General features: G+C 38.1%; 2 protein-coding genes across 2 annotated transcripts in view; one reads left to right on the top strand and one right to left on the bottom strand.

Annotated features, from left to right (window-relative positions):
* GOLT1B (golgi transport 1B) lies at positions 1-16,180 on the bottom strand. Its single transcript, XM_023209095.1, has 5 exons — positions 15,997-16,180; positions 11,082-11,173; positions 9,490-9,668; positions 5,765-5,846; positions 1-2,458 (listed from the first exon to the last, which is right to left on the bottom strand). The coding sequence occupies exons 1-5, from the start codon at positions 16,019-16,021 to the stop codon at positions 2,420-2,422; spliced, it is 417 nt and encodes a 138-aa protein (XP_023064863.1). The 5' UTR covers positions 16,022-16,180; the 3' UTR covers positions 1-2,419.
* A 123-nt stretch (positions 16,181-16,303) lies between these two features.
* RECQL (RecQ like helicase) overlaps positions 16,304-25,797 on the top strand; it is a 32,692-nt gene continuing 23,198 nt past the window's right edge. Inside the window, exons 1-3 of the mRNA XM_026452220.1 lie at positions 16,304-16,517; positions 16,715-16,760; positions 18,329-18,389. Of these exons, the coding sequence (XP_026308005.1) occupies positions 18,374-18,389 (16 nt within the window). The 5' untranslated portion in view covers positions 16,304-16,517; positions 16,715-16,760; positions 18,329-18,373. The remainder of the gene's footprint in view (positions 16,518-16,714; positions 16,761-18,328; positions 18,390-25,797) is intronic.

Raw genomic sequence — 25,797 nt, 5'->3', positions numbered from 1 at the left:
TTAATAGAAAAGTACCCTTTTATTGAGAGGTAAGACAAGTATATTTACAATATTCAATTGTTAGATAATATAATCTGACAGTGAGACTTTTTAAAGCAGCAGTATTTCAGGAATTACAATTTATAAGGGGAAAAGAAAAACACTCCAAATATGTTTCTGTTACAGAAAATACACTTGAACAATGACAGAAACACTTAAGGCTATGTAGTATTAGACCTTTTCCTCCATCTCTATAAAGTACATTTTTGTTACAGACAGAAGGCTGATTTTGGAAAGAAAGAAACAATAGGATGTATAGTGCTTTCCATCAGAAGACTAGTAGGTTTAAAAATAGTCTCATCAAGGGTTCTGAATAAGAAATGTGTTGCCAGGCAGTCCCAAACTCACATTTGATATTAACCGCAGACTCATTTAAAACTGAAAACTGCTCCAGCCTCTCAATCTTACTACGGACTGGGAGATTATCAAACCCTTTCAAGTCTACTAATGCTTTTGAATTAAGATTGTTGAAAAAAGGAATCTCTGTTACAGTGCAAAGAACAGTTTGATAGAAATTCATGTCTCCAAAGGAGTTAAATACAGATGTCCCTTACATTAGCAGATACTATTCTTGCTCTAAAAAGGTAGCATTATCAAGACATTGTAAATAATATGGGTCGAAAATATGTGTAACAGAGTTCTACAGGGCACCTTATATAAGTCAATCCTCAAAGTATGTATTTGACACTCTCCAAGTGAGGATATTACTTTTTTGAAGAACACTAGACACAACAGTAGGCTCTTATTATTCCATTAACTATTGAGGTAGGAGTCTCCATTTGTCATTACCGCATTTTCACAGACATATCATAAGTCAAATCCAAGTACCAAAAATGTCAGTAATCCTCAAGACTAAACCATTACACTATACACCAAAGTCTTTCCTTATTTAGATGAGCAAGACTGGGAGTTCTCTGTGTATCAAGAGATTTAACTACAAATAAAATAAGCTGTAATCTATTTTTGTAGACATGTTTGTAAATAAATACCACACATTTCAATTATACTTTTATGCATTAAAAAGCTTTGCAACTGTTAAAAAAAGGAAACAGTGCAATCAGTGGTAAAACAAATAGTACTATCGCTGTTGAAATGTTTCCCTACATTTATCACTAAAGCTGTCACATCTTGTAAAACTAAAGAAAACAGCTATTTCCTACTGTCTAATAATCAGTAATGGTGGAAAAAAGAACACATTTTTTTTTTAGTGTCATGTTCTTAAGAAACTATAGCCAGTTTAATTACAGTGAAATAACTTTAGCATGTGAACTCATGTATTTTCTAATTAACTCGAGTGATCATATGAAGGATATGTCATGCTTAAAAGAAAAAAGCTGAAAATAAGGGAAAACTCAGATTAAATGAATAGCCCTTTAAAAATAGCCATAAGTTTAACTTTTTAATATGTTAATGTCTTAAAGTAAACATTATCAAAAGTTATTTTAATTTATGAAAAACAAAATAATAAGCCACTGCTAAAATTAAAAAAAAAAGAAAGAAAAATTACATCATGACATGGAAAACATCCATTTGGTTTGCATCATTTAGTATCTCCAACAAGACTATTCAATGAGACAAGCTACGAAATAAACTACTTCATTCATGGTCAAGAATGCTTTTTTGTTAAATACTTACATGTAATGAATGATACAAACAGCTACTTAGGAGGGCAGACTCCCAAGAAGTATGAGAATTTCTGGAGTATGTTGCTGACCAAACTTAGTTATAATTTGGGAACGAAAGTTAGTAAAGAATGACCTTTGAATATTCCACCAAAGAATATCTAGTTCAGATTTTCACCTGGCATTGAAATACTAAGTTCAGAAGAACCACAAAAGTTTTATTTTAACCATGTTTACAAAAAAAAAAAGTAATCCATACATCAAAAATGGGGTTTCCTTGGTTTTAATACATTAAAATGACATAGTCCAATCGAATTCATGCATCACTTCCAGAGATACAGTGCAACTGGAAATATTTTTGCCATTGCAGTGGACATTTCTAAAAAGCAAATGCCTATGGATGCTCCTGAGCTTTCAAAAGAAAAAGAAAAGAAACAGGCACCACAGTTCTCTAAGGATGGCTGAGTTTCGCACATTGTGGAAAAACAATACAAATAGCCTTCAAGAGTTTCATAAGCATCATAACATGGATTTCATCTCTCTCAGTTTGCTTGCTGACTTCTTAGTTCACTTGAGTAGAAGCCTGTTTTCATTGCTTCTTTGCTATTTTGCTGCTGGTACTTTGTAGGCTATACGTTTTGAACTCCTGTAAAGAACATTACAAGCTATTTCATGTAATTTAATTTTGTGCTGAATATTCTTCAAATGACTTTATAAATAACACAATATTTTAAATGAGTCTTCAAATTCACTTGTTGTTATACCATATTGTTGCTTTCTCCAACTTTATCTACAAACTGTAAGGAGAAGAAAAACAGACAATTAAAAGTCCAGAACGTTATAAAACATTATGTCAATATTTAAAATGTTGATTTTAAAAACCCAGCCTTACAAGAAGAGTTGTGGAAATTTAAGGTATGACTGACAATGGCTAATCCAGTACTACTCACCATCATCTTCTGATACATAAATGTGTATAACATTTTTTTTTCTAAAAGTTGTTTTTTGCATGACATGTTATACATATGAGTTCAAGGGTGCAACATGAAAAATGCAACACAATGAATAAAGAAATTGTATAAGATGAAGATAACACTGCTAGCTTAACAAAAAATAAAAAATAGAAACATAAAAAAACTGAAATGTCAGCCATTCATGCATTAATGAACCCAATAAGATATTTCAACTGACCATTACTGTGGATCTCTTCGGGGCCTATGTAGTCTTTGAACAAACAGATTTAACTCCATTAAGTTCAATAGTTAACAACAGTTATTGACTAAAAATACTTTAAATGTGTATTCTGGACTTTGGATTGAAAGTGGTAATGACATTAAAGATAGATTTAATGATGTAAGCATAAATTTATAATTATTGAATATAAATTTTCACACACATTACTGTAAGTGGTTATTTACTTTGGTTACTCCACCCCAAACATAAAGCAGTTGGGTTTTTGTTTTTTTTTTAACATTCCAGATGGTGATGTAAAGACTGATATTGTATATAACTGGTAGAGACATTAAAAGTTATATAACCCAGGTGGTTATACTATCAAATTCTAGCAATCACCTGATCATTTATTTTATTTCACAATTCACATTTTTACATAAACACTTATCATGATGAATAATGATAAGAAACATATTCTATTGTATTGGGTGTCCATTTATGCAAATTCTTAAGAATCCTTAAATTAAGGGCACAAATAATGATTATGACTTTGTAACTAGAAGTTTCAGTACATTCAAAAGCCATTTTAGGTATAAGTAACATTCACTACTGTATGCATTTGCAGATTAATGCAAATGAAATCAGAGTATACCCCTATAAGCCTACATTCCAACGTTTGGTTATATTATCACAAACAGGTGACTGGCAACTGAAACTAAAAGTTGCTCTCGAAGAATATATGGATTTATTAGAATTTTAAGGTAAATTTAAGTGGAGAGAAAGCACAACAATCTCTCCCCAAAGGTAATTTGAAATATTTAGATTGTCTTGGCTGTAAGGTTCTGACCCTAAAATTACCCTAGGGATGGAAATAGGATTAGGCTTATAGTGGTACTTATTTTTCCATAGGTAAGCCATTCTTTAGCTCTTTGAGAATTCAATAAATGCTATGAACTTTCTCTCTCAAAACATCTATAAAAATCTGTGAACAACTTTAGAAAGTTGATTAACTTCCCTGAACCTAATTGGAACTTGTGGTCTTTAAAGCTACTTTATCCTACTTATTTAGGACAAGAGTTGGACCTATGAAACCAATCCAAAGAAGGATATGAACACTTCTGATATGGGTCGGACCTAGAGCCAAAAGGATTGTAGCCAACTCAGCTGAATTCTAGATCACCTAGATTCTTTTAGAAATTAAGGATTTTGTTTAGTTTTGAAACTGAGGAGGTAGGCTAAGAAACAGTCATCTAGTGTTGTCTTGAAATTCAGCAAGTTCCCTAAGGTCAACAAAATGCCATCCTTCACTCACTTGCTTAGCAGAAAATATTTTGCGTTTCCATTATATGCCAGATACTATGCTAGTCACTGGGGATAGAACAATGACTAAAATACAATCTGTCTCTGTCCTCAAGGACTGTAGTTTTCCATGGAAATGCCTCCCTTTCTCCTTTCCTTTCTTTTTTCCTTTTTGTTCGAGACAAAGTTTTGCTCTATTGCCCAGGCTAGAGTGCGGTGGTGTTATCATAGCTTATTGCAGCCTTGATCTCCTGGTTCAAGCAATCCTTCCACCTTGGCCTCCCAAGTGCTGGAATTACAGGAGTGAACCATGTATGGCCTGAAGGCCTTTTTTTTTTTTTTTTTTTGACAATTAAATGAGAGGTAAGGCTGCGCGTAGCGGCTCACACCTATAATCCCAGCACTTTGGGAGGCTGAGATGGGGGATTGCTTGAGCCCAAGAGTTTGAGAACAGTCTGGGCAACATAGTGAGACCCTGTCTCTAAGAAAAAACAAAAACAAGCAAAGAAAAAAACAGAGGTAAATGCTATAATAAAGCTGTGCACAGGAATGTTATGGCAGCACATCCCGAACCAGCCACAGGGAGTCAGGAAAGATTTTCCTAAGGTGGCAAAAAACAAGCTGAATTCTGAATGGCCTTCTGAGGCTCCACCAAAAGATGTTACTACCTTCAAGGTAGCAGTTTAGTATGAAACATTTGTGGAATGAATATTGAATGAAAGGAAGAAACTCTATTTGTTAATTTTGAAAATGTTCTCTTTAACCTTTGTCTGGTTTGATTCCTTTTATTTTATCAAGATGGAAACCAAGGCACACACTGGAAAACAAATTTGACAAGCTTGTTCAAACTGTAAACAGAGCTGGTAACAGACTCTTACCATCTGAATCCCAGTATAATACTGCTTTATTCAACTCTTTTTTGTTTTTTTGAGACAGGGTCTTACTCTGTCACCCACCCAGGCTGAAGTGCAGTGGCACAATCATGGGTCACTGCAGCCTTGACCTCCTAGGCCCAAGCCAATCTTCCCACCTCAGTCTCTCGAGTAGCTGGGACTACAGGCGCATACCATCACACCCAGCTAATTTTTGTATTTTTGGGGGTAGGGATGGGGTTTCACCATGTTGCCCAGGCTGGTCTTGAACTCCTAGGCTCAAGCAATTCACCCACCTCAGCCTCCCAAAGTGCAGGGTATCAGCCCGCACACCCGGCCTTATTTAACTGTCTTAATCTAGGCTACTTGGTGATACAGTCTGAGAAAGAAAATATTTGCAGGAAATAATGGTTTCCTTTTTACATTATTGCTACTAAAATTAGAGATTATATAAAAGTTAAATAAAAAATGCCCTGAACTCTCAGAAAGGTAGCATAGCATATCAAATCTGAGTAACATTAAAAAAGAGAATATGGATCCAGAAATGGACATAGTAAAACAAAATTTCACGTTTTATAGGTTTAGCAATAGTCATTTTTTGGTCTTGATGGTACTCATGATCTGTGTGAGGTAACTATATCATAATACAAAACTCATTAGTTAACCATGTTTCAATTACTCAAATTTCTAGAAGTAAAAAGCATAAAATATGTATTCTGTTGGCTTAAAATATATATTGCTAAATACATGATTACTTACTGATCTAATTCCAGGTAAATTTAGGAGGGATCCAAGGACTGGCACTCTTCTAATAAAGCCAACGACAACAGGAAAGAAGCCCCTGGGAGAGGGAAAAAAAGGTTCTTAATATTTACATTTTCTATTTTCAAAATAATTGCTAACCAAGGAAAAAGAAAGTATCTTGTTAAAATTCCGAACAATTGAGGGACTTCAAACTTACAAAATTTAATTAAAAATTTTGTGATTGTTGGTAAAAATGTGAGAAGTACATGAGGCCTAGCTATAATTTAGATGATGAGTTAGCTCAACTGCTGAAGATTTCTCCAACTATGAGTTGTGTGGGGTGAAACTGATCAAAAGAAAGGGGCTGTTGAGACCATATGTGTAGAACCATGAAAATAATAATAGCTATCATTTACTAAATAAGTACTACGAGTCAGAACATTTAGTTAACACTAAGAGACTACCTGCCAGATACTGATCTGTCTCATTCTTTCTTGGTAGAAATACAAGTCTACAGAAGTTACACAGCTTCTAACCAGTTTAAAATTAACAGTAGATCATTAAGCTACCTTAGTATAGGCAGAGAATGAAATAGTTTATTTTAAAAATGCAAAGAAAGTCAACTTTTCCTGGGTGTTAAAATATGAACTGTGATATTGTGAAATATATATTTGGTCTTTGACCTCATTTTCTGGCTTACAACTCCTAAAAGACTTAGAGTCCCTACAAGGTGATGTTTTTTTGTATACTAACGAGTTATTAATGGGTGGCAGCCCCTAGGTAGCTTCAGTATGGGGGCTGGTCACCAGAAAGACCAAGGCAAGATTAGAGGGCTGGAAATTGGAGCCCTACCTCCTAACCTCCACGAAGGGGAGAGGAGCTGAAGGTGAAGCTGATCACCAATGGCCAATAATTTAATCAATCATGCCTAGTAATGAAACCTCCATAAAAACCCAAAAGGACAGTGTTCAGGGAGCTTCCGGATAGCTGAACACAAGGAGGTTCTCAGACGATGGTGGGTTGGGGAGGGTGGGGGGGAATCTGTGACCCTTTCCCCTTTCCTTGTCTTACGCATCTCTTTGTGTCCTTTGTAATACCTTTATAATAAACTAGTAAACATCAGTGTTTCCTTGAGTTCTGTGAGCCTCTCTAGTAAATTAGTCAGATCCAAACAGGGGATCGTGGGAACCCCAATTTAGAGCTGGTCAGTCAGAAGCATGGGTACAACAACCTGTGGCTTGTGGCTGGCATCGCTGGGAGTAGAGGACAGTTGTAGGACTGAGCCCTCAACCTGTGTGATCTGGAGCTATCTCCACGCAGACAGTGTCAGAACTACATTGGGAGGACACTCAGCTGTTGTCTGTTGTAGACAACTAATTGTTTGATTGCTGTATGGGGAAAACCCCCCACACATTTGGTCACAGCAGTCTTCTGTGTTGATTGTGGTAAGACGAGTACAGAAAAAAAGCTGTTTTCTTCACAGAGTTAGATAGGGATTTGAAAATACTACAATGAATAGAATTCAGAAATTAAGCAATAAGATTCTGTTATGAATCTGCAGAAGTCAAAATAAAGAATTAAACAGAAAGTAGAATTTTTTAAGTTAGACAAGTATTTATGCTGATGGTATATGTGTGTGTTTCAAAGAAAATCACAATTATTTTCTAGTAGTAATGAATTCAAAAGATCACTTTTATTTTAAGTATTGTTTTAAAACATAAAAATGTGTGATTTCAAATGCCATTATTTAGGATTACAAATATCTAGAAAAACAATGCCAAAGACCCTTGGCACTAAATCTCCAGCTCAGAATATCTCAGAACACAACAAAACCCAAGAACAAAAACGAGTATTTATACCACAAAGCTCTCTAAACCATGAAACCTATGTATTACTCCAAGCTTGTCAATGATACTAAGACTTCCCATTTTTTATTCATCTCAAAGATCAGCTTTGGCTTTTAACCTTCATTCCTAGAATTCCTACATAATTAAGAAAGCCAATGATTTTCTTAGTTCTTAAGATGCTTAAGTTTTCTGCTGCAAGATACATCTGCCGACACAAACTCCTCTTCTCTTCTCTCTTAGCCACTATGAGCTTTACTCCTAGTTCTTCTCGCACCTCTTTTCCTCGTTTCTTCTAGTGTTTTCTTCTTTTTCTCTGCCTACCCTAAAATGTCAAGAGTACCCCAAGATTCCAATCTTATCACTCTATACTCTGTACTGTATTAACAGCCTCTTGACTGGCTCCCCTGACTTCAGTTTTTCTCTTTAATACCTACTTTATCCTGGTAGCAGAACAACCTCCCTAAAACATCTGCCCCGTGTATCACCTCTGGCTTAAAAATACCTGTGCTTCACTACCCCAACCTTCTCCAAACACTGCTCCCCCAGCCCAAATTTGGTTACAGGTTAAGATATACTTTTCTTAACAAGTCATCAAAGGAAGTTTGCAACCTGGCTCCAGACTTCATTTTCAGTTTCATTACCAACCATCTCCTTGAACTGATCATATGCTCCTGTTCTATAGGAGTATTCATTCTTTTCAGAACAAGCTGTGTATTTTCATGGCCCTGTCTGTTAACTGTTCCTTCTGTTAACTGTCGTTCCCTTTCTCATTTATAGGATAAATTCTTACCCATTCTTCAAAGCCCAGTTTATCAGTTAACATTTCTTACCTCTCCCTGAATTTACTAATTATTTCATCATGCTCCTACAATATTCTGCATATACATTTATAATGGCATTATGACTATATCCTACTGGTATTTTTAGAGTCTACTTCCCATAATAGAAATGAGAGATTTTCTAAAGCAGATTTGGTACTTATTTTTATGTCTCCTGTGGGTAATACAGTGCCTGGCAGAAGACAAAGGATATGCATTGTTGGAATAAATAATTAAGCCCAATCCTACTTAAAGGTATTTTCTTTTTTTTTTTTTGAGACGGAGTCTCGCTCTGTTGCCCAGGCTGGAGTGCAATGGTATGACTGGCTCATTACAACTTCCACCTCCCAGGTTCAAGCAATTTTCCTGCCTCAGCCTCTCGAGTGCTGGGATTATAGGCACGCACCACCACAACTGGCTAATTTTTGTATTTTTAGTAGAGATGGGGTTTTGCCATGTTGTCCAGGCTGGTCTTGAACTCCTGACCTCAGGTGATCCACCTGCCTTGGCCTCCCAAAGTGCTGGGATTACAGGAGTGAGCTACCATACCCGGCCAAAGTTATTTTCACATAGACAGATACACATACTATTGCTTACCTGCTAATTGGCATTTACAAAATATTACCTGATCAACATCTCCCATAGTGGTGTATTTGGTAAACAATCTTCTAATATGTATATGTGCTAAATAAATTTGGATCAAGTAGTAGCAACTATGAAGTATAAGATTCTACACACTAAAACGCTGGCTTGATCTATCTACCTACCTACCTACCTAGCACCAACCACTATTTAGTTGATACAAATATCAAACATAAAGATGGTGCCTTAAAATGCCAATAAAATGAACTTTATTGTGCTGACAATACAATATAATTTATACCATTACTTAGGCAATCATTTATATTTGATAAACATTTTTATAGTTGTTTCATCTAAAACTATAATAAAAGATTCAACTTAGATAAAATTAAGGAAATGATTATCATCTTACTCCAAGTGATGTAAATATCTGAGTTTCTGTACTAACTATCTGACACACTGGTTTACTGAAAGAGACAATAATATACCTTACCTGAACAAGAGAAAAAATCCATAAATTTCGAAGATCATGCCTATCAAAGGCCAACCAATAAGGACTACAAATACACCACCCAGAAAAAATCCTGTAGCTTTCATTTTATGTTTTTGGAAGAAGAATCTGAATGTTCTTTCTAAACCAATTACAAAAGCCAAGCCGGCTACAAATAAAACCTAAAAGAGAAAAAAAAATACAACACGGAAAAGGTAGTTAAACACATTGCATAAATTTTAAAAGTAAAGTCAAAGCTAAATATAAAAAAAGAAGCACATTTGTTTGGCTTTTAATGTGGGCAACTGGCCAGACAGAACTGTAATGTACAACCAAGAAGCAGAACCAAGGAGGAGGTTATGCATGTTAAAGTTGTAGTTTTGTTCCACTTGTCTCATTCCTCTTCTATCTTGATTAAATGGAGAAAAAGAGAAACAAAGAAAGATTAGACGTTACCAAGGGGCATCTGTGTCTGCAGTAGTTTTCCTAGTTTTAGCTGGATGAGGAAGGCTTAGTCAAGCAGATGAGTTGGCAAGGCATAAAGAGGAAAGCTGCCCATAAATATGTCACCCAAGGGTATTCCTCTTGGTTCTGAAATATTCATCATAGGCTACAGGAGTTTCTATGGATGGGAGAAATATTGACATGGCTAAGTTGATAGCAGAAGAAACAACGTGAAGCCAAGAAGATTCTAGTTTTATAAATTCTAGAATATCTGGTGGCAGCAGAAATAAAAATACAACCATGTGTTTTCAAATATTTTGAATGTATTCTGTGGACAAGAAATGGTGATGTATTAAGAGCTTGCTTTCTCCAGGTTTTCTTTCCAAATACTTGCCCTCTCTATTAACATTCTTTATTGAAAACTATTTCACACAAATATATATTAAGCCTAATGGTTAAGCTTCATATTCTAGGATACCAATGCTATTATCATTTATTAAGACATCAATTTTGAACAATTTTGCTATCCTTTATCTTTTCCCATTTCCAATTAAAAGCCCAAATATATATATGTGTGTGTGTGTGTGTGTGTGTGTGTATATATATATATATATACAGTGTCTTCACTGCCTTAGAAGGGTTATTATTTATTTCCGGATCATAACCTCCACACATGAATAGCATAGTACACATTCCAAATAAACAACATAGATCCCTTTCTAAGCAAGTCAACCATTAACATAGAGATATATCTTTTAAAAGGTTAAAAAAAATCTATCTTATGCAGCTGAATCAAATGCAAAATCTTGGATGTTTAAAGTAAAAATACTTTAGCGAATTTATCAAGACATGAGACTATCAAGTCATCTATTTTGAACTCCTATTTAGAGGCAGCCTTCATTTAATGTATTGTAAATCTCATGACAAACACTTAACAGAGTAGTTATGGAATTAGAAAACCTCATTAAGTGTTTACCTTTTATTTAAACAGAAAGCTGACAGGTTTCATTCCTGATGGAAATAGAGAATGTAACAGGAATTACTTATGAGTAATAGTCAATTATTTTCCCCAAATTTAATAGCAGGTAATAATTCATTTGTAGGTAAAATTTCCTTATAAATTTAGTTAAAATATGTATTTAAAAACTCACATTTCCAATAGCCAGTAGTGCTTTGTCAAAAAAGAGAATCATTCCAAAGAACAGGAAAAACACTCCAAATCCTGTTAATCCCATTCCAATTTCTGCAATATAAGTTATATGGTTAAGGGCAGAGAAAAATTAAACTCACATTAACATCCCTGTAAACTAAGAAAACTTTCCAGTTTTCCTTTCACAGATATAAGAAAACAGGTACTCAACATTGCAGGTTAACTTCATAATGACATTTATTTAGCTCTATAACTAATTATCAGCAAATTATTTCAAAATTTAAAACATGAATGAAAATTTCTAATCCTTATATGGGAGATAGCATTTCTCAGACATAGCTATAATAAAAAAAGATAAATCAGGATTCTAAACCTTTGGTTTTGTATGTATATAATTTGTTTTCTTCCTCCTAAGAAGCTCTGTCACATCAGACATAAATATATAGGTTTCCTTTAATTACTTATCTCCTTTCACATTCTATAATTATTATTTATATGCACAATATCTACAGTTCCTTCTTACTCTCCTTAAAATTAATTCCTTCTTTATTCCATTAGAAATGTTACACTAGGTCAGTACAATATCCTTTAGTCAATTATACACTGCTTGTCACAATGGCAACAAGAAATATTTTGAAAATCATGGTAGCAGTCTTCTCAAAATCAAATTTTCACAAGGTCAGGCGTCACTTTTAATTTCTTGATTACTTATTATGGACTTATCTACACATTTACGCAAACTACAAATCCACTTACATATTTGGTCTAGAGTCCTAAAATCACCTCTCCAAAGTTTCAAAGAATCCTGTTTTACCTAATATTAATATTCTAGGTTTTTAGTGTTTCATTAAAAAACAAAGAATTGTTGATCAACTGCCAGATGCAAGGAACTGTTCCAGGTACTGAATATATAGTGGTAGACGAGGTGCAAACTTTAAAGTCTATGTTTATCTTGCATATCAAATTAATACTTTTATTGACTGTGCATTCCCTAGGTCTTATGTTTTTAATATGAAAAGTCTCATGTCTAAGGTGACAGATGTACTCTTCTATTAATGTTATAAAGCGCAATTCACTAAGTTACCTCCTTGATCATTTTAGTTTTTATTTTAGAAAATAGTCACTAATCCATAGTTTAGCTAGAAGCACAATCTGCATACAGATGAGTCACAGTAGAAGCCATTGTATTTTTAGAAGCACAATTTAAAATACCCTATCACTGATTTCTGATCTACTGCTTAACTTTTTTGCCTCAGCTCCAGAAAGCTAAAATCTAGGTCACAGCTACTTTGAAAAATCTTAAGTCAGATAAAATGTTCTGATAATTTGAAAACTTGTATCAATTTAAGCTTTTTCTACATTCCCCACCTGCTCAATTTCCTGATAACTAGTGTCTTCCATTCCAGACACCTTTTGTTCCCAAAGTTAGTCTAAAATAATTCAGGTACCTGGTCTATTAATACACCAGTAAAGCGTATTCAACACACATTCCTATGAAAATTTGAGGTTGATACTTTCATGATCAAATGCCTTAAGAGCATTTACCAAATTAGCTGTTTGGATAGTGGACATAATTTCATAGGTGAAAATATGGACAAAAGAGCGAGTAAAATTCTATTAAGTAACTATTTAGTAGTTAGGATTAAACATCGGCAGCTTTGTTGGTTGAATATGACTAATTTCTATCTTTTCACAAGTAACCTTGATGATTACATAAACATTGTGAGATATTTTTAGAAAGGAAAGTATATGGAAAGACACCTACTATGTACTGAGAATTTACCACGAATTAGGCCTTATGAAGTGCTTCACATACCTTATAAAACTTAATAATTCTAGTGCTACTAGAATGCAGGTATAATTACATCTTTTCAAAGATGGAGGAAAATGAAGTTTAGAGAGTTGACTTAACTTGCCCAAAGCCATGCTTCTAATGAAGCATTTGAACCAAGGTCTTTTGAATCCAAAGCTCATGTGCTTAACCATTAATGCCATAGTTCTTCCCAAAGAATGTTTAGTTTTTAGGTTAAAGGTGTTTGGTTACATGAAACTCAAGGACACTGGAGTATACTGAACGTCTGGAGGGCGCGTCTTTTAGGAGATTCAAGTTTAATATTAGCTTGTTATCTAACATAGCCAAGTAGAACTATTAAAAATTAAGTGCAGTGAAAAAGGACAATCTCTGAGTATGGTTTACCATGTCATGAAGTGTTTATACAAAAATTTTATAATTTCTTTAACAAAATTGTGAGGTTAAAAGTAGCACTAGTCCTATGGTTCATATGTGCAACCGTGGACCTAGAGGTATTAAGTTAATTTGTTCTTGATCACAGAAGCAGCAAAAATGTGTGTGTGGGTGCTGGTGGTATGGAGGCAGGTACAACAGTCTGTGGAGTCAGCATTCAACCAGTCTTTTCACTCCACAGACAATGGTCCTACAACTACAACATGGGAACCAAAATATTCCACTACTTTATCCAGTACAGTCCAGGAGACATTGCCCAAAACATCTTTGCCACAACTGGCACTGGCAATGACATTGCCAAGTAGCTCCTGATCCACACCGGTCAAAAGTCTCAAATTGGCCTCATGCCTTTTTCTCACCTCCAGGATCCCCCTTTTCCCTATCCTTATGCATTCATAAGCCCTCTGGCTATCAAAAGCCCTGCACAGAGCTGCCTTCTTCCCACCAGAATCATTTCCAGTAAAACTTATCTTCCTTCACTCCTCCCACGTTTAAAAAACTACCCACAAGTTTAAAAAAATAGAAAAACAATTTAATAAAACGAATCTGTCTAACATAAGGAGCATACTGCAGAAATGTTATAAGCAAAGACATGCATTACCTAATGGCAAAGACTGTTAGCATTTTGATATCTTATTCACAATTTTTTAAAAGCAGCATTGTCTTTCTTACTATGCCCTTTGAAAAACAGAAGTCAAGAAATAATTCAATTGAACATTAACTGTACTGGAGAACGCAATTATCACACTAGACTTTTAGACAATGTGAAGAAATGAAGATTCAGAGGCAGCATGCCCCTCCTCCGTCCCTCTGAATAAGTCTTGCCTTTTTTTGGGGCCGGGTGGGAAGGCGATGAGGAAAGTCCTAGAATCCCTTAAAATAATCATGAATTTCCATTTATTCTACTCTGATCGGTGCTTGGTCACTCTCTCTAAAAACCAAAATCCCAGAATAATCCTGACAAATCACTTGAATGATGGCCAATCCCTGCAGTTAAACACACTCACACATAAACACAATTTGAAATCCAAAATGCATTTGGTTCACTAATCGTTTTATGTTCCAATCCACTGTTTCACCTAAAACATGTGACAAGTGAACAGCAAAGAGAAAAGTTTCATTGCTCTCACAAAATTAATGAAGTGAGGAGAATGTTTCTCAGGGAGAATGCCCACAGTCCAACACCACCCTCTTGTTTTTGCAAGGATGTAAAGCAGGCACTCATTACTACATTACGTCTTCAAAAATATAATTTCTATGCACAGGTTATTCTCCGATCTCAAATAAAGTTTATATCAAGTCTTCTTAGGTGATAGTGGGGTACAGTGCAAAAGGTTTCTGAGCCAGCACACCTGGGATCAAGTTTTGTTTCTGTCACTTTTTTTATGACCATGCACTGAATTTCTTTTGTGCCTCATTTAACTTATGAAAGGGGCATGCTTCTGTTTGCCTTACAGGGGTCTTGTAAGAATTATGCATAATGATTCACATGAAAGCACATGGTAAACTGAAACAAAATACCTTTATGTAATTTCCAATAACTATTATTACACCAGATTCCTACCCGCTTAAGACTACATTTTTATTTTCTTTGATCAGAACAGGCCAGGTCAATGGACCAAAGTGGGTGGCAACCTCGGGGCAGGTGGCCCCAAGGAGCAGCTGTAGTCCAGCCTCAGGAGGGAAGGGCATTTTAAATAAACTTCTATTTTTTACTTCAATACACTGTGTAAGTCTTAAAATCTTGAAAATCTCAGTTAACTGGAATGAAATGAAAGGCGTGGCAGATTAAGCAAAGTGAGATAAAAAGAGACTCTTACTACCATCAAAAGATGAGGCATAGAGCTTGGGCAGACATAAATACAAAAATTATTAATATTAACTAAAAGCAGTAGGAAAGTGGAAATATTATAATGAAAGAAAAGGAAACCGATATCAATGCTAGCTTTAGAGATGAAATAGGCCTGGAGAACTCTGTGGCAGGCAGAGAGTGATGCTAAAATAACAAAACATGCCACAAAGCACAATATACAATACCAACGAAATACATCCTTTAATAGAACACAAAGTGGCTTTTCTCTACTGCTTGAAACTTTAGCAGGTAGAAAAGTGAATGTTTCAAGAGATTTCTAAGAGGTTGCTTATAGTACTGGCAAAAAGCGAATATTCAGAATGCCACATTTAAGCGTAAGCACATTTTCAAAAAGAGCCTACTGTAGGTGACATTTAAAATACCGCCTCCCAAATAACCAGCCAGCCAGGGACTTGTAGAGGACCCGAAGTGTGTCATGCGCATAAACGATCCCAAGAGTGGGCCGTGGGCACCACGCAAACTTTCTCTTGTGGCGAGCCCCTAGAACAAAGCGCCTATCTCACTGGGGATGAGGAGATCATCGCGACCCTGAAATGAGACAGACTCGGCTAAAGCTCCCCTCCCCAGCTACGGCGTCCCACCCTGCCCCACAGACTCTTCTCCCAGGTCAGGTCCGCCACTGCAACTCTACCCCGGCATCCCCAAGGCACCCCCTTAGGGTCCCAGCAGCCCTAGCTCTGTCTCTTAGGCCGCCGCCCCCAACCCGGAGCTTCATTCATTGACCCGGTGGAGGGGCAAGACCCAGCGGGGTGATGGGTGTGCACGGCTCGAGGCGGGGACCCCGGAGCAGGTGCTTACTCTGCGTGTCCGTTAAGGAGATCATGGCTGCAGTGTTGGGGACAGCGGCGACAGCACCTCGGAAAGCCCAGTGTGGGAAGCTGAGTAGGGAGAAATGAAGCCGGGAAACAGCCCAGGCGAGAGCCGCCACGTCTTCCGGAAACACGCAGACACCCTCACTGCCGCTTTAAGACCGCTTCCTATTGGCGAAACCTGCTTCCAATCTCAACCAATAAATCGTAATGTTGTTCGGTGACGCTCATGGTGACCACACCCCTTGAACAATTAGAGAAGGGTGTTATTTGTGATTGGCTGAACGAACCGACCCGGAAGGGTGGATGCTCTCAGCTGGGTGGCGGGAAGATTTTACTCGCGAGCAGAGGGAAGATCGGCTCCAGGCCTGGGTGCTTTGAAGTCGGAGATCCGAGAGTCGGAGATCGTAGAGTCGGACACAGGAGAGCCGGACACCGGAGAGTCAGACTGGGCTCCTCAGTGGGGAGGGGCTCTGGGATAACTACTGTTACAGCTTTGAAGGGTCAAGGGTGTGCGTTTCTTGTTTGATCCTTCCCTTTCCTGCTGGAGGGCGAGGCCGGTCTGTAGCGGGTCACTTCCTTTCGCCCACACAGTGGCGGAGGAGAAACCGCAACGTTAATCACTGCTCTGCTCCGAGAACTCGGGCCTTTAGGGGCACGTTCGCCTGCTGACCGGTCTTTTGATCTCCCCACTCTTTTCCATGCAGGAGGCTTGGCCACCGAAGCCTGTTTATTAGCAGCTGCCATTTGTTGGTAAATACTACTGGGGATGCTTCTTCCATCCTCTGCTTCACAGCAGCGGAAGGGCGTTATTAATATTCAATTACTATTGCCTCTAAATGCAGGTGGCGGGGAGAGAGAGGATTTAGCCTATGGTACCTCAGTGGCGTTTCCTCCAACATTGATGACTGGCTGTCACCCTGTAACATTTTTCCTGTGGATGCCTAGCTTACACTTCTGAGTGACAGACCCGCTGTCGTTCAATTTCTGGATACATTTTATGTTGAGCTATCTTTTGCTAACAAATCACATCATTTTGGGAAGGAGCAGTCTTTTAACGGCATAATCAAAGGAGTCATTTAAAATCGTGGGGGGAAATTGGATATATAGACTGTGTTTTTTCATAAGGGTAGAAACAGCTCCTGCTGCCTTAGCAAACCTGAGCCCTCACTATATCAAGGCATTTTGCTGGGCTGTGCGGATACAAAGGTGAAGAGATTGAACCCCAGCCCTGCTGAAAGACCTTACAGTCTATGGAAGGAATGTTACATTTTCATTACGTGAAGAGATGTTTGTATAAAGAATTAGAAGTCCTTGGTTTACTCTCCTATTTAGCCTTCTTTTAATGGTGTGGTTATTCCACATTCTTTAGCAAGGCAAAAAAGAGTCAGCCTATCTTTCCAGCCTAGTGGTGGCTTCAGAATTCTGTGTAGAAAGGGCATAATGTCAGCAGTCTAAGGATAGGTGTTGCAGAAGTGACTTTTGGAGAGCATCTTAGTTTTTGAAAGTGCTTAATATTAGAGAGATAGAAGGGGTGTTTTTAGGATTATGGGGAATTTAAAGTTTCTACTCTCAAGCCCCACTTTCCACTTGTCTATATGCATGCGTAGGTTTTAGTCATTCATAGATATTTAGAGTTCATTAATACAAACCATTTTCCCCTCCCCCACCTCTAACCTTGTTGTGTTCTCTCCTTTTAAAATCTAGCTTTTCTATAGAATACCAATTTCTCTTTTAAGATTGAACTTATATTGTAATTCTTTAAAGCAAGTGCTCAATAAAATGTTAGATGATTCATTTTATTATTTATGTTGATGTATTTTGCTTAATCTGGTACACTTGAATCTATCCAATTTATTTATAAGATTGCAGTCCTCCCAGTTTTACAAGTAGGGAAAGAGGCTTAGAGGAACAGCATGTGTAACTTTGTGTGACAGTAATTTAGTCACATAGCAATTGGTGCTAGAACTGTTGAATATTTGCTGTTTTTTGTTACATCACTTTGTATCTGGTGGATGTTTGCTAAGTGTTATTGCTACTGTATTTGTCATGTATGCGTTTATGTGACTTTGGACACTTCTTTTAAATCTAGAGAGTTAGTTGTTCTGAGTGTTGTGAGTTATTAAGCTGAAATATAGAGAGTTTTCCATAAAAAATTAGTGTTGAAAGAACCATGTGGTTCTTATTTGAAAAGTCACTGCAGTATATAATTTACTTTCTAACATTTTCCATGCTTAGGAATGACAGATTACTGTTGAGTGAACATCATTAATAGTACTGTGTTTAAAAACTTGTTGTCACTGTTGTGCTTTTATTTTTAGAAAGAAATTTGGATTATTTTAGAAACAAATTTGGAAAGAAAAAGAATGGCGTCCGTTTCAGGTTAGTAGCAATGATTACATTTTCTTGCTTCTTCTGTTCTATTTCTATTTGTATGATATTTGAAAAAAAAAGTTTGTTTTAAAAATTCTGATTATAGAAATGATTTTTTTCAGCTTTTTTATTTAGGTAAAATATACATTACAAATTTTGCCATGCTAACTATTATTAAGTGAATAATTCATTGGCATTAAATGCATTTAGATTGTTGGGCAACCATCAACACTATCCATCTCCAGGCCATTTTCATCTATGCAAACTAAAATTCTATACTCATTAATTCATAACTTTCCATTACTTCTCTTCTCCTAATCCCTGATAGCCACTATTCTACTTTCTGTTTCTTGACTATTTTAGGTACCTCATATAAATGGAGTCATACAACATTTGTCCTTTGGTGTCTAATTTTTACCTTATTTGTGTCCAAAATAAAGGCAATAGCAGAATCATTCTTTTGCCTATTTCCCTTACAGCTGAGTATATACTGACTCCTTCCCCAAAAGAGCAGGTACAAATTATCTTTATTTGTCTTTGGGTGATGCTCATTTCTCTTCTTGCTGAATCATGTTCTCCTTGGTAATACTGTAATGTATCGGAGAAGGACCAAATAAAAGGAAAAACCCCAACTTGGTTTAGATACAAATGTTAAAAAGGAAGAATGGCTTACAGCTTTTAGAGTTCTTGTTTTTCAATTGGTCCTGTGGTCATAGCTTGTACTTTACAACTGCCTTCTTCAACTCCCCATTCCATATTCCTTGGTTCTCAGTTGATAATGGGTCTTTGCTTGGTGGGGACTACTTGCCTTAGTAGTTTCCTATATTTAGTTATTATAGTTTTCAATTAATTTTAATCACAAGATAAGGGAATACTGAGAGGTGCCCTAGAGGATCTTTTGCTTTCCAGACATACTCCTCCTTATCCCTGTAGTGTGGCAGCTGTCTGATTTCCCCTTAGTAGTCAGGATCACTTACCCCAGCCAATACAGTAATCCCCTTCTTTGCCTGTTCATTTGTTGGCATGAGGAACCCAAAGTGGCCAAGTAGCAGTCAACTTCCAGTTTAATGGAGCTACTGTTTTTTCCCCTGGTACGAGCATTTCTGTCTTGGTAACTAAGACCTCTAGGCCAGCAAGAGTCCGATGCTTCAAGGATGGGAAGCAAAAATGTCACTAGTGAATCACTAAGGGTAAGGCTCCACTCCCATTTCCACCCCTGATTCCCGTGAATTGTGGTAATGGGAGAAACAGCACTATTCACTCATGTATAGCATGCCATATCCTGGAGGCTACTAGTCCAGTCTTTAAAGTGCTGATAACCAGCCGGCAGCATAATTGAGTCTGCAAAATGCCACTCCATTATTTCTTCAGGCCAGCTGCTTCAGGGTGTTGGGGAACATAGTTAGACCAGTTAATTTCTTAAACATGAGCCTTCTGTTGTGCTTCGTTTGCTATAAATGAGTTCTTTGGTCAGAAGTAATTTGGTGGGGAATACGATGACAGTCAGTAGGAATTCCCTGAATTCATGGATGGTGGACATGATAGAGCACTGCAGGCAGGGATGGTAAAGTCATATCCAGAGTAAGCATCTGTGTCAGTGAGAACAAAGTGCTGCCTTTCATTATAGACGGTTCCAATGCAGTCACTTTGCCATCAAGCATCTGACTGTCCCCACAGAGAATGGTGCCTCCATTGGAACTCAAGGTTGATATGAGCTGTTTGCAGGTTGGGCACTTAGCTATGGATGTAGTCAGGTGGGTCTTTGTGAGTGGCAGTCCATGTTGCAGAAGGCACTTTGATCCTGACTTCGTTGTGCAAGGAAAGGTGTGGTCCATGTCCAGGGGATCTGGTCTACCTGATTAATTATGATTATCCTTTGTGGAGGTTGTTTTTAGTGAGTATTAATATGGGACTCAAATACCTTCACACTGACCATTCAGAGAGGTCTATACATACATCTCTTTCTCAGACCTCACTGCCACCAGTTTTCCTATTTGCTGCCTTCCAGGTTGCTAACCGTCCTGCTAATCATTAACCATTGCCTATGATACTGTGGATGTATTCCTCTGGCAAAGTGAATAACTATGTGCACTGCTTACTGCTGACGGGGAGGATTTGCCATCTCCAATGTTTTTCAGGGCCGCTCTGGAGAGACGCTAGAGTGCTTTAATTGTTCACTTTCAGGTGGTGACAATATATCATGCAGAATCTTTTATAAATTAGGCCTGCATTTTGTTTCTTCCTTAGTTACAGGGGATCCCGCCATGAGGTCATAGGTGCAGGTTGAGGAGGAGGAGGCAAAGAGGAGCATGGTGCATGGGCATTCAGACTTCTTGTTCATGCCTTCACTTAGAACCTGCTCCCTTTAGCATATACCAGCTCCATTGTGATGATGGAGGTCTGCCTTATGAATTGATCAGTCAGGTGATACCTGGTTGATGATAGGCAGCACGGGTCACATAGTCACTTAGTCTCTTGTAAGACCCAGGAGCAACTCAGAAATTGTTTCCAAAAGGGTAAGAGTTCTCTAAGTTTTGCTCCAAAATCCTAATTATCTTTGTTGTGACTCATCTATAGGCCAAAGGTGTCATATAACACCCCCATTCATCACAAACTTACAGCACCATCAAATCTGTTGGGTCATATGGCTCAATGGTAAGAGAAGATTGTATCATGGCATTACCTCTTGTTCGAGGTCCTACTCCAAACAGGCAAGTTCTGGGGTTACTTGGTAAATTAGGTGTATGTTGCCTCCCAAATCCAAGTAGTCCATTAGGCTCTGTGCCGCTCTCTTAGTAATAGGAGGGGCCAGATGTCGAAACTTAGCCTTCACTTTAGAAGAAATAGCTCAACATGCCCCATACCCTTTGACTCTCACCAAGGTGAGAAAAATTCAGGCCTCTGAATTTTTATGGGATTTATCTTATATCCTCTGGCAAGAGTCTCTCTTAGCAATTTGTCTGTAGTAGCTGCTACTGCTGCTTCTTGCTCAGCAGGTCAGGCAAGCATGATATCATCAATGCAGAGAGCGAGTGTAATGTCTAGTGAAATGAAAAGGCAAGCAGGATCCCTGCAGACTAGATTAGGGCTAGAGCGTAGATACAGCTCTGAGGTGGGAGAGTAAAGATACATTGCTGGCTCAGCAAACTGCTTTTACTGTGCTATACTATTCCCCTCTGCTGTAATAAAAGGTACATAGGTATGGAGAATAAAACATTCAACAGATTAATAGCTGAAGCCAGATGCCAGGGTATGTGTTCTGTCTCATTAATGAAATTACAGCAGGAACAGTGGCTGCTTTTGGAGCCACAGCCTTATTAATTTTGCCATAATTCACTCTCAATCTCCAGAATCCATTGTCTTCTGCATACACCATATAGGTGAGCTGAATGCAATGTGGAAGTCATCATTATCCATACATCTTTCAAGCCCTTGATGTAGGCAGTAATATTTTTGGTTTGCTGTATTGGTTGGTAAAGGCAGTTTTGCTGGCTTCCACTTGACCTTTCCTATAATGATAATCCTTAATTATGGGCCAGGAGACCAATGTGTGGATTCTGCCACTTGCTGAATATATCTGTTCTCGGTATACATTCTGGAACTGAGGAAATAATCACATAGCAGATTAGAAGTTCTGCTGTATATCACTAGCAGCTGCTGGACTTGAGCCTGCTCCTCCCCCATGCCAATGAGATCACCAGCCTGCCCTTACACTGACTTTCTTAAATACAGAAAATATGGCTATTGCTTTATTTCTACCTTTTAAATCTCTGGCAACCAAAACTGCATTGATTACCTCACTTAAGTCGAGTTTTTACTCTGACTGGTGGATTACTGTGGCATTTTGGTTTTCTAAGAATTAGCATCAGTTCACAGCTAATGTCCAAGAGTTTCTGAGAAGTGATTTCCCTTTTTCTAATGCACAGTTACCCTAATAAACTTCTCTAGTGAAGACTTGTAGGAAGATTCATTACATATATTTTTAGTTGTGTGGTAGAGTCCTTCCCCAAGAGGTTCCAACCTCTGCCTTATTCAAGGGCCTCTGGTTCTATAAGTTGGTTCAATTCTGGAAATTGGTTGAAGGATGGTCGCTGTGTTGCGGTGTTTCTGGTTCTGTTTACCAGAATCAGAGCTTTTTATTCTACATATACAAAGCAAGTCCATTTCAGGGACATCACAGTCAACTAGCCAATCCAAGATCGTGTGGGTCAGACTATTCTGATTGCTGCCTCAGCTCTGTTGCCCTTCATGGCAACCCCATCCACTTTATTTTTGGTCATAAATAAGTTGCCGCTGTTCAGCCCCCATACCTTGGAATCCATCATTGTCGTTGAATCAGGTAGTCTCCTTGGAAGATGGTATTTCCCAGTGTCATTCCTAGCTTATAGAGAACAGCCAGGGGAGCCCCAGCGTCCCTGAAGAGCTCCGCTGATGCTGGGGCTCCCCTCGTGACTGTATTTTTCACCGTCTTGGTGAAAGGAGACTCTGGATTCTTCTGGGGGCAGCAAGGGAGTGGATGATCAATCCATTTGATCATCCACTCTGGCACTGCTATCTCTCTAAGCCTCTGAATACCTTCCTTTAGAGCATACCCAGGAAGTTCCAGAAGTCCAGCCTCACTGGACGCTACACCTGTTTTATTCCATCCCAGTTTTCTGACACTCATCTTTGAGGCCAGGTTTCAGGCAATGAGCCAAGCAAATTACTACAGCCACTCCTGGCCACTATGTAGAACATTAAATCCAGAATTTCTTAGTGAGCCCATATCAATAAGCTTAGCTTCATTCAACATTGTATTCCATAAACCCTGTTTCAGTACTTTATGATCTATTCCCATATACATTCTCTAGGTTTCTGATGCAGTTTGGATATGTGTCTCCTCCTAGTCTCATGTTGAAATGTGACCTCCAGTGTTGGAGGTGGGCCTAGTGGGAGGTGTTTGGGTCATGGAGCAGGATCCCTCATGAATGGCTTGGTGCCCTCCCCATGGTAATGAGTGAGTTCTTGCTCTGTTAGTTCACGTGAGAGCTGGTTGTTTAAAGGAGGCTAGCACTGCCTCCTCTCTCTCTTGCTCCATCTCCCACTGTGTGACATACCTGCCCCGCTTTGCCTTCTGTCATGATTGGAAAGCTTCCTGAGGTCCTCACAAGAAGCAGATGCCAGCACTATGCTCCTTGTATAGCCTACAGAACCATAAGGAAAACAAACTTATTTTCTTATATAAATTACCCAGCCTCGGATATGCCTTTATATCAATGCAAAATGGATGAACACAGTTTCTGTTGATATGTTTTGGCACATGCAGCTCTTTTGGTGCATATCATGTCTTTCGACAGGTTACATCTTTGTGTTTTATCCTCTAGGACTTCCTGGATCTTAAAGCACTGAAAGATGGTAGAGGCTGATTCTTAGGAGGATTAGCAGTCCCATACAAGGCAACGAGGACCATTGTGGGGACTTCAGTTAGAAGGACATTGTTTCAGAAGGGGGAGGCAGGGTAGAAGAGACTTGGCATAATTTAGTGGTTTAAGGTAACCTCCTTCATTGGAGTCTGCCCTTATGTTCCCCTCCAAATTTCAGAGTCTCCTTCCCAGCCAGTGTGCTGACTTTATAGTAAGAGTCCCTGCAAGGTTGATAATTCAGTTTGTACTGAAATTCAGCCATCTGCAGGATTTAGACTTACAGCTCTTTTTCCAAAATATTGGCCCTGTACCTATAGGGGATACGGTTTTTTTAAGGACAGTCATAGAAGCTTTGAGGCCCCTTAATGCAGATCCTACATTTTTCCCCTGAGTTCTTCGCACACTTAGAAGCAACCAGTCAACCCCATTATTCTCACCAAAACGTCTGTAACAGCAAACACTTTGTCACCCACAGCCTTGCCTTCTCTAGTATTTATCTACTGGTGTCTATGGATGATGATTTAAATAACTTTTTTACTGCATGGTGACATAGAACAATTATGTTCCCTTTATCAGTGGAAACAGGGTTGTTAATGCCTTGAAATCTAATCAGATCAGAAAACCAATTCTATGTGGCCCAGAAGCAATTCAGAGAACCTGTTAAGTTTCTGTTGTTGTGTATCAAAATTCTGTATTGGTTAGGGTTCAATCAGATATGCCGAACCATTATGAGTGCTGTAAGTTTTATTATGGGGATTAAACCTTATGTGATCATGGGAGCTGGTTAAGCGGCTATCCCTGAGTCAGCTTCTGGTCCTGAAGTCAGCAGTACCAGCAGTGAGAAAGGAAGATGGGTGTGAAGTGTGGGAGGGTATGGATGAGCTGGAAGCTGCAAGGATAAGTTGAAACTCATGAGGACAAAGTTAGGATGCTGGTGTCCTGCTGAAAAGCTAGTGTTCTTGTCACAGAGGGTTGCTCAGCAACATGACCAAGAAGCCAAAGAAGCTGTGGGCCAAGTTGCTCCACTGAGAAGATTTAGCAGGAGCTGGGGGAGCTGGTTTCTGCCCCACATCAACAAAGTGAGGTAGCAAATTGCTAATATCCTGAGTGAGTTGCAGAAGCACCTGGCCTTAGGCCAACCATCCCAATGTAAAACTGGCTGCTGCTTTATTTCTGCCTTCTAAATCTCATGCAGAGTTCACTTGTGGCCAAACTTAACCCAAAGTCATGTAGGGAAGGGTTGATACAAGGGATAATGGCAATTGGTACAATGAAAAGGCACCCCAACATCCTATTTTAAATCACAACCATAAATTTTATCTCATGAAGGGACACATTAAACCTGTATACTGATTAATACAGGCAGGTATATGAGAACGCACCAGGAGCGTCTTAAGATTTTTCTAGCTTCCATTGATGTGGTATCAAAAAACATCTCACTTTTTGACTTTAATACTTAGATTGATTAGAATCATACCCTGAGGTTTCTTTATAAATTAGTTACAAAGGAGATAAAATGCCAATTCGAATACTACACTTGATTTCTCTTACTTACTACATCCTCTTGTTTATAATTACCAACTCTTTATCAACCATCAAATGAGCCCAAATAGGAATGCCTTCAACAAAGTACTAGCAAAGTAATTAGGGAATTAGCCTCCTTTTCCTTCAAAGTCTGTTTTACTTAAATGACTTAGGAGATTGTTAGACCACTTCTCTACAACATAATAAAAAAATTATCATGTATTAAATATTTGACTGTGTACCAGGTACTGTGTCTAGAACTCTTAATATATTATCTCACTAGCTCTTTATAAAAATACGATGAAAGTTAGATGTTATCCTTATTTTACAGGAAGGGAAATGGGGATGCAGGTAGGCATCTTGCCTGAGGTCACTCAGCAGGTAAAAGGAAGACCTGAGATTTAACTCAGGTCTGTATGACTCAAAAACATGCTCTTAACCATTCTGCTATCCTACTTCAAGTTCATCTGTAATTGATATGGTGGGGAACA

Source organism: Piliocolobus tephrosceles, chromosome 10 (genome assembly GCF_002776525.5).
Source record: "Piliocolobus tephrosceles isolate RC106 chromosome 10, ASM277652v3, whole genome shotgun sequence".
Classification (NCBI taxonomy): domain Eukaryota; kingdom Metazoa; phylum Chordata; class Mammalia; order Primates; family Cercopithecidae; genus Piliocolobus; species Piliocolobus tephrosceles.
This window is presented reverse-complemented; position numbering and strand designations above follow the sequence as displayed.

Bases quoted from the DNA above. Each gene is read 5' to 3' on its own strand.
- GOLT1B (XM_023209095.1), bottom strand. From the start codon at position 16,021: ATGATCTCCTTAACGGACACGCAGA. The intron at 9,669-11,081 runs GTGAGTTTTTAA...TTTCTCTTTTAG, and splicing joins CACTACTGGCTATTGGAAAT to GTTTTATTTGTAGCCGGCTT. The intron at 5,847-9,489 runs GTAAGGTATATT...TCCCTCTCCCAG, and splicing joins GGATTTTTTCTCTTGTTCAG to GGGCTTCTTTCCTGTTGTCG.